Source organism: Dunckerocampus dactyliophorus, chromosome 7 (genome assembly GCF_027744805.1).
Source record: "Dunckerocampus dactyliophorus isolate RoL2022-P2 chromosome 7, RoL_Ddac_1.1, whole genome shotgun sequence".
NCBI classification, from domain to species: Eukaryota; Metazoa; Chordata; class Actinopteri; order Syngnathiformes; family Syngnathidae; genus Dunckerocampus; species Dunckerocampus dactyliophorus.
The window spans coordinates 3,036,214-3,044,857 of NC_072825.1; the positions used below are offsets into that span (position 1 = coordinate 3,036,214).

The 8,644-nt window shown below is 41.6% G+C and overlaps 1 protein-coding gene across 1 annotated transcript; it reads right to left on the reverse strand.

Annotated features, from left to right (window-relative positions):
- Nucleotides 1-4,550: 4,550 nt before the first annotated feature.
- Nucleotides 4,551-8,632, reverse strand: LOC129185522 (THAP domain-containing protein 3-like). Its single transcript, XM_054782707.1, has 3 exons — nucleotides 8,360-8,632; nucleotides 7,664-7,935; nucleotides 4,551-5,161 (listed from the first exon to the last, which is right to left on the reverse strand). Exons 1-3 carry the CDS (start codon nucleotides 8,452-8,454, stop codon nucleotides 4,734-4,736), a joined length of 795 nt encoding a protein of 264 aa, XP_054638682.1. The 5' UTR covers nucleotides 8,455-8,632; the 3' UTR covers nucleotides 4,551-4,733.
- Between the last annotated feature and the right edge of the window lie 12 nt (nucleotides 8,633-8,644).

An 8,644-nucleotide genomic window follows, 5' to 3' on the forward strand; every position in this document is an offset into this window, starting at 1 on the left:
ATTGCGGTACAGCTGTTTTTTACATTTCTGCAGTTTTTTAAATTTTACAGCTAGTACAATTTAATTTTTATAAATTTCCATCTTGTAATTATGACGTTATTCCAATTTTTCCCCCAACCTAATTTTCCAAAAACTTCCATAAAACATTCTCGTAAAATTACATTTTTTCTTATTTTGTTTTTATTCTTGTAAAATGACTGCTGTTTTTTTTTAATTTTGCTGTTGTTTTTTTTATTTTGAAAGTATTTCAAGTTTTTTTCTTGTAAATGTTCTTCTCGTAATATCATGACTTTATTTCCACAATATTTTCACCTTAATCCCATATTATAACTTTTCCCCCATTCTAATTTACCAAAAATGACAACTTCATTTTGTTTTGTTTGTTCCTCATAATTTTATTAATTAAAAAAAACTTTTTTTTCTTTAATATTTCAACTCTGTGCTTCTAAAATGAAATAATTTTTCCAAATGAATGAGGAAAAGTGAGTTTGGGTATGCCATACATCAGGGGTGCCCATTACGTCAATCACGAGCTACCAGTCGATCGCGAAGGAAGTTGGGTAGATTGCATAAACGCCACTTTGTAGCTGTCATATGACATAAACTCCCCTCCTGATTCGCTCTTGCTCCGCGCGGCAATGGTAAACAGATGTCTGAAACTACACACGGAGATGCAACTTTCATCTTTATTATTCCGATAAACTACGTGAGCGGTAAGATGCCTATATCTACAACAAAAGTTATAGGTTCACTTGTAGTGGCCAGTTATGTATAAGAAAAGTGTACTGTTTGAGGTGATGGCTTTGCTTCATGTCATGAACTCCACTATAGAAATGTGTGTTTTTCTACACTTCCGTTTCTTAAAATATTATGTCATGATTAATTACAAAATGTACCTGTTGCTGAAACCTTTTTAATATGTTGTCTTGACTTCGGCTGGATTGTCTTTTGCATAATCATTTTCATTTCTTGAATATTGGTAATGTTTGATAGTAAATGCTAACTGGATGTAATACATGACGTGTGTGTCTAATCAACGCTACTTTGACTGCCATGTTACTGGTACTCAGGTTATGTACACAGCTATTGACGAATTATGTGAAATTATTAGGGCTGTCAAAGTTTAACTCTTTAGTTTCTCGTTTTTTTGACGTGCAATTAATGTGCGCACGTCCTGTTTGCCCCTCGGCAGACGCCGTAGTTGTTACCGTGTAGCTGTAAACTAGAGCAAATAATGAGCAGAAAGGGAGAAAGAAATGGGGTATTTTGATTGGCAAATTTAGCTTCAAAGCCCTGGCAGATGGCCCTTGCAACAAGACTAAAGTTATTTGTATTTACTGTCGCTGTGATTGGAATTGTCACGGACTACGTGTGTTTGTTTTTTTAGAAGCGAGCCGTTTCTGGGCTGAGAGCTAAATTTTGGGTACTAGCTAGACCATCACAGGCCATGGTAAAGGAGTGGGGAGAGACCAAGCCAGTGGGGACAAAATCTGGGCAGATGAGCTCAATCTGTTTTTCAACAGATTTGAGTCTTCCCCCCCTCCATCCCCTACCCACTCACCAATCTTCACCCCTACATCCACATCCCAGCCATCCTCTACCTCCCTCTCCATAACTGATGATCAGGTGAGAAGTCAACTAAAGAAGATCAAGGCAAGGAAGGCCCCGGGACCGGACGGCATCAGCCCAAGAATCATTAAGGACTGTGCTGACCAGCTCTGTGGAGTTCTCAGGCACTTGTTCAACCTCAGCCTGAGCCTGGAGAAAGTCCCGGCCCTGTGGAAGACCTCCTGTGTGGTCCCGATACCAAAGACACCACGTCCCAAGGAGCCTAACCACTTCAGGCCTGTTGCCTTGACCTCTCACCTGATGAAGACCATGGAGAGGATTATCCTGCAGCACCTGCGACCCCTGGTGAGCACTCAGCTGGACCCCCTGCAGTTTGCTTACCGGCCTAGGATCGGAGTAGACGACGCAGTGATCTACCTGCTGCACAGATCACTGCTACACCTGGAGGACAGCGGGAGCGCTGTGAGGGTCATGTTTTTTGACTTCTCCAGTGCCTTTAACACCATCCAGCCGTCACTGCTCAGAGTGAAGATGGAGAGTGTGGGAGTAGACCAACAACTGACTGCACGAATTATAGACTACCTCACCAACAGACCACAGTATGTGAGGCTCCGTCACTGTGTGTCTGACATGGTACTCTGCAGCACAGGTGCCCCTCAGGGTACGGTGCTCTCCCCTTTCCTCTTCACCCTCTACACCTCGGACTTCACACACAACTCCCCACAGTGTCACATCCAGAAGTTCTCCAACGACACAGCCATCGTTGGTTGTGTTTCAGAGGGGAATGATCTGGAATACAGGACGGTCATCAGGGACTTTGTCAGCTGGAGTGAGCTTAACCAGCTGCAACTCAACACCAGCAAGACAAAGGAGATGATCATTAACTTCCAGAGGAAAACATCTCACTTTACACCGGTGAACATCCAGGGAGCGGACATAGAGTTGGTAGACAGCTACACATTCCTGGGTGTTCACCTTAACAACAAGCTGGACTGGTCTGTCAACACCTACGCCCTCTACAAGAAGGGCCAGAGTCGCCTCCACCTGCTGAGGAGACTGAGGTCCTTTGGTGTGTGCAGGACTCTTTTACGGACCTTTTATGACTCTGTGGTGGCCTCAGCCATCTTCTATGCTGTGGGCTGCTGGAGAGGGGGCAGCACGGACAGGGACAGGAGCAGGATAAATAGACTGATCAGGAGAGCAAGCTCTGTCCTGGACGGTCCTTTGGACTCCGTGGAGGAAGTGGGGGAGAGAAGGATGTTGGCTAAGCTGACATCCATCATGGACAACACCTCTCACCCGCTACATGACACTGTTGTTTCCCTGGGCAGCTCCTTCAGCAGCAGACTGTTACACCCACGGTGTAAGAAGGAGAGGTTCCGCAGGTCCTTCATACCGACCGCTATCAGGCTCTACAACACCTGAACCATTTTGTATTTCACTATGTCTATGCATTGCATGCATTGTCTATGACTATGCATTCTTGACTTGTGTACATACTTGTGTATCTTGCTTGCTGCTGTAACAGATGAATTTCCCTGCTGTGGGATTAATAAAGTACTACTACTACTACTACTAGCTGCTGGTGAAAAGCAGGCACAGCCGAGGACAGCTATGCTGGGGCTTTGTCAATTCAGCAGCAGCTACAATTAGCAGTGCACGAGCCAGTCATCAATACATCAGTAAAACATTTGTACATTATAGCCTTCTAATTTATTGTGTATAGTTTCAAATTGTGACAGGAACAACATCAAATTAAAAACATGAAATGAATACAGATACAGCCTGGACTTTTTTTCGAAAGAGGTTGTTTACCACAAATATGCACATTGGCGCTCAATACGGTCATCAAATCTTACCTTATTCAATCCCACATAGTATCAACAAATGAAGTGAAATAAAAGGGGTGAAAATACAGTATAATAGTCCATCTGTGTGAATTTGTATTGAAGATGGTCTACTCTACAGTATTTGTGCAGCGTGAGAACCTGAGAAGGTGCGTTCATGGGCTGTCAAACAAAATGGGACAAATCGCTGCTTCTATTAAGCATAAAAAAATTGGAGGATTTCTAACTGTATATTATTTTTGAAGCCACCATCCACCAGTACGAGTCTGGACATTGCTTTTCAGAGAGTTTGTGTACTGAACAAATATGCACATTAGCAATATAAGGTCAACAAATCTTACCTTTATGTATTCCCACATAGTATGAGCATTTGGAACCAAACTAAATTGAGGTGACAGAAAAAGGGTAAAAATACAGTAGTAGTAATGTGGTAATACTGTGCAGTGTGGGACAAAGTTAGAAGGTGCATTCATGGACTGTCAAACAAAGTGAGACGAAATTAAACATGCATTAAACATTTTTGCATAACGTTTTTGCATTAAACATGCAAAATCTGGGGAGTTGTAATTGTATATTATTTTTAAAATAAAATAAAACATCAAATTTGATGTAGTTATCGTAGTTGCGTAGCAAATCGTTTACCACAAAGAGATTTACACCCCTACTTATAAAAACGTTTTTCATCTGCGATTATGAGTTCACTATGAACAAAATGTGATTAATCACGATTAAGAAGTTTAATCGATTGGCAGCCCTAGTATTGATCTTTATTGCCACAACGAATATAATTATGATATAACCTACTTTGATGACATAAATTTTGAAAGTGAATGTGAAATTCTTAGTATTTAGTATAGTAGTTTAAAAGTTACATTTTATATATACATATGTTTTATAGTAACCATGTTGACGTGCGTCCCCTGATAAACATGTACTCATACTTAAATCAATACTCATATTTATCAAGACAGTAAATATATATTTTCTATATTTCTCGCAGGAGGTAGATGTTTGGGACTTGGTCATTTTAAAAGCAGCTGGCAGGCTGTGTGTGAACACCCGTGCTGTACATACTTTGTTGTGTCTTCCACAGGGGTGTTTCACTTGTTTGAGCGATGAATAAAAGCATCGTCGGTAAGAGCCAGTAAGGAAGGCACCGTGCGGTTGGAGTTGATTTATTGAAGGTTGCAGAATAGAAAGGGATGTTGTACGTATAATGCATGAATGGGGGTGAGCTGGCACAGTATCTGCGCATGGATTGTAGTTGGCCAAGTCCAGGTGCACATTTGTCTCTTAATAGAAAAATCACCATTTCTCTCAGGAGGCGCACTTTTCTTTGACAGCTTGCATTCTGGCGAGACACCTCTTACACACTGCAAAGCCCTTACCCAGCTTTGTCCCGTTCTCCAGTTGCAAAGCAAAAAAGGACAAGGCTGGCTCTTGGAGGAATTGTTTTGCATTTTTGATGATCCCCTGGATAGATCTGGATTCTTCTGCTGCTTTTTCCATAGACTTTTTCAGCGACGCCAGCTTTTGTTTCAGGCGACGCGTTCTCTCCCGTTCTTTCCGCAAAAGGTCACTCTGCTTCTCGGCCGAAAGTTGCTCCACGGGTTCGGGCGATGGCGACGACGGTGATGGGGTGCTGTATGTAGGGGAACCAGCACGGGGGCTGTCACTTCTGGGGCTGTCCGTGTCCGGCTTACTGTATGTGTGTTCATCCAGGACGGGGAACATGCCTGCCGTGACTGGAAGCAAAGAAAAAACAATTCACTGATTCACTTCCCAACTGCGACAAATGACTCTTTAACTCTTTACATAGAGGGTGGGGGGCATTGCAGCAAAGAGTCTGGTTGAGTGGTTGGTCCGGAACCACATTTCGAACGGAAACTATATGTATTTTTTGCCCAAAATTAAGCATTTTTGAGCAAAAAAATTGCTATAAAGACCACCATTCAATTTGTGAATGTAGTATTCTACATTGGCCACTAGGTGTCAGTAATTATTCAGTGAGACAAGTGGCAGACTTGCTCGCCTTGCGTCCTTATTCATAAACGCAATATTTTCATAGTTCAAGCAAAGAAAACCTGTTTACAGCCTTCTGAATATGCTTTTTTGACATTATTAGAGCCCACTAGACATGAAATAACAACCCTATAGTCACTGTTATGCTCCTATTGCCCAATATAGTAGACATAAGAGAAAATAAGACATAAGACATCGAAAAACCTGTTTATGACCTTCCAAACAGGCTTTTTTTAAACATCATTAGAGCCCTGTAGACATGAAATGACACCCCATAGTCACCTTTACCCTCCTATTACCCAAAAGAGTACACATAAGAGAAACTAAAACATAGGAAATCTGTTTACAACCTTCTAAATAAAGTTTTTAACATGATTAGAGCCCTCTAGACACAAGCTAACAACCCTATAGTCACCATTACACTGCTATTACCCAATATAGTACACATAATTTGAGACAATATGACATCATTAACATTGGCAGAGTTCCTTGTTTTTTTCTGGACAGTACTTCCTTTGGCGGCTATTATCTCATCAATGTAACATTACTGACACCTAGTGACCAGTGTAAAATACTACATATCATCACAAAGTCTTCGAATGTGTCTTCTGAATGCCTTATTTTTGTATTTTACTTAATTTTGCCATTTTTATGGAAATGCTTGGAAATGCTTCATTTAGGCAAAAACTACATAGAATTTGCTTAAATATACTTTGACATTTTTTTTAGTAATAGTAGGCCATAGTCAACAACAAAACAATGCTGATTAATTAATATACAGTCAAACCTGTCTATAGCGGCCACTAAAGGGAAACGGCAAAAGTGGCCGCTATAGGCAGGTGGCCGTTATAGACAGTTTGGTGGCCATTTTGAATTTGTGCGCGCACATATTAACATGTCTGTGATTAGAAGCTTGTTGTGTTTGCAGATACATATAATTATACTGTCACATGTTGACCAGTAGAGGGCACTGTGGGACTTCGGATAAAAGTTGTAAAGAACAACTAGGCTTGTTATTCTACACTACCCACAGAACAAAGCTGTGCTACTATATATACAGCAGAGTGTCATTACAGCTTTAGTTCATCAGGAAGTGACGGGAAGTGACGGTGCGACGTCACGAGCAGGAGAGCTAGGCTGAGTGCTAGCTGTGAGTGTCGAGAGAGTTGGGAAGTGTGTTTATGTTGGCGTGGATGTAAAGTCCTGCAGTGTTCTCCGCTGTTAATAAAGCAATTAAAGTGCATCGGCGACGTGAGTCTCTCCTTCCCCACAACAAGGGGCATTACAGTATTGACCAGTGCACATTGTCTCACACCAGGAAATAAACGGTGTCACTGTCTGCAACAAGCTCCAAAGAAGACGGCTTTCTTTATGTGGAACAACTGACAGTTTGTGTGGATCTTGTGAATGATTGTGACTGAGCTAGGACTCAGTAATTAAAGTCTACACTTGACGGCTTCATTGATTAAAAAAACGAAACTTTTTCGTGCATGAAGCTTCTGCTTGAGTCGGCATTTTGGCCGCTATATGCGGTCAGATATTGACCAAGGGATACAAAATGGGTGGCCGCTGGCCGCATTAGACAGGTGACCGCTATACACAGGGTCTATAACACGCAAATTTTCTGCGGGGGATTTTTCAGTGGCCGCTATAGGCAGGTGGCCGTTGTATACTTTTACTATAATATTTGTATTAATGTCTCTTCTGTTGTTGTTGCTTAATTTATGGGTATATATGTTTATGTTTCTTATGTTCTTATTCTTTCTTGTGTTTTCTTACTTTTCTTGGGAGAATGAACAGAATAAGATTTTCATTGCATAGTATAACTGCTGTTTTACCATGCACATGACAATAAAACTCTCTTGAATCTCTTGAATCTTGAATATACAGGTGGCTGCTAAGACAGGTTTGACTGTAGTTTGAAAAACCATGATAGCCGTGAAATTCTAAGTGCGATGTGTTACTACCTGTTACATGTTGTCATTTTGGTGTTGGCATTGTGATTGATTTGAACCCCCTGCGAGTTGAATGTTTTGCCAAGGTTTACCCAATGTAAGACTAATGGAAGTACCAAAGAAAAGCAAGCTAAAGTGCCTCTGATGGTCTTCCCAGGCTGCGTGGGCTGCACTTACACTCAACTTTGATGTCAAGTAGGCCGCCACAAAATAAGACCCATGTTTACATAGTGATAAATGTTCGCAAAAGGCCAAAACGTGTACACCGACCCTTCTGCTGCTTTGCTGCTGCGTGCGTGCTGGAGTCGACAGCAGCCCGCTTCCTCTTCCTGGGACCACGGCGCGTTGAGTCGGACTCGGGAGGATCGGGAAACCGAAAGACGTTCGGAACGGCGTTCCAGTTCAGCCTGTTCTTCACTTGTCGGTTGGAGAACTGGTCCTCGGTGAAGTGTTCTGCGCACAAGCGGCAGTTTCTGGAGATGTAGAAAGTGGTCCGACTCAGCAGGTCTGTTCTTCTGGTGCTTTCAACCCATTGCTGACATCTGGGAGTGTTTTAAACGTGAAGAAAATGGGAAAATTATTGAACTGAGCCTGGATTTTCACATTCGAAGTAGAAAACAAAATGTTTTACCCTAAAAAGCTTGAAAATGCACTAAAAGTTTGGACATAACATAGACAAAACACAGGAAAGTGACTATTAGGAGCACACATGGCATCATTAATTACTATTACAGTGATCTAGATATTAATAATTAACTCGTAATATTTACACAAAGCAACATTTACTTCCATAATGCCACTGCTCATGCATTTGATAGACTATAGCCACAATCATCATCACTAACACAACAAAGATTACACTGTGTGAGACTACACTTTGAGTATACACACTTGGCGTCTTTGCCACTGTCCGGTGTGTTTACAACTACCAGTGTTATAAATCTACACCGCATGTATGACACATACCTGTCTTTGTTTCTGGGAAATTTGAAAAATGACAAATCTGGTCTTTTGGACTGTCGATTAGTACAATTTATAGCTGAACAATGTGCCGAGGACATCTTCGAAGTGAACTGTACGGGGGTGCTGCCTACTAAAATGGCGGCGAAGCTCACACTCCTCAACAGTCGTCATAGCTGCTATGAAGCGGAAGGGGAGGGACTAAGCCGTGAATGGCAGTGAACAGAAGATTTTGTGATATACAAAAAAATTCCAAAATAAAATAATACAATAATAGAAATAACGTTAATA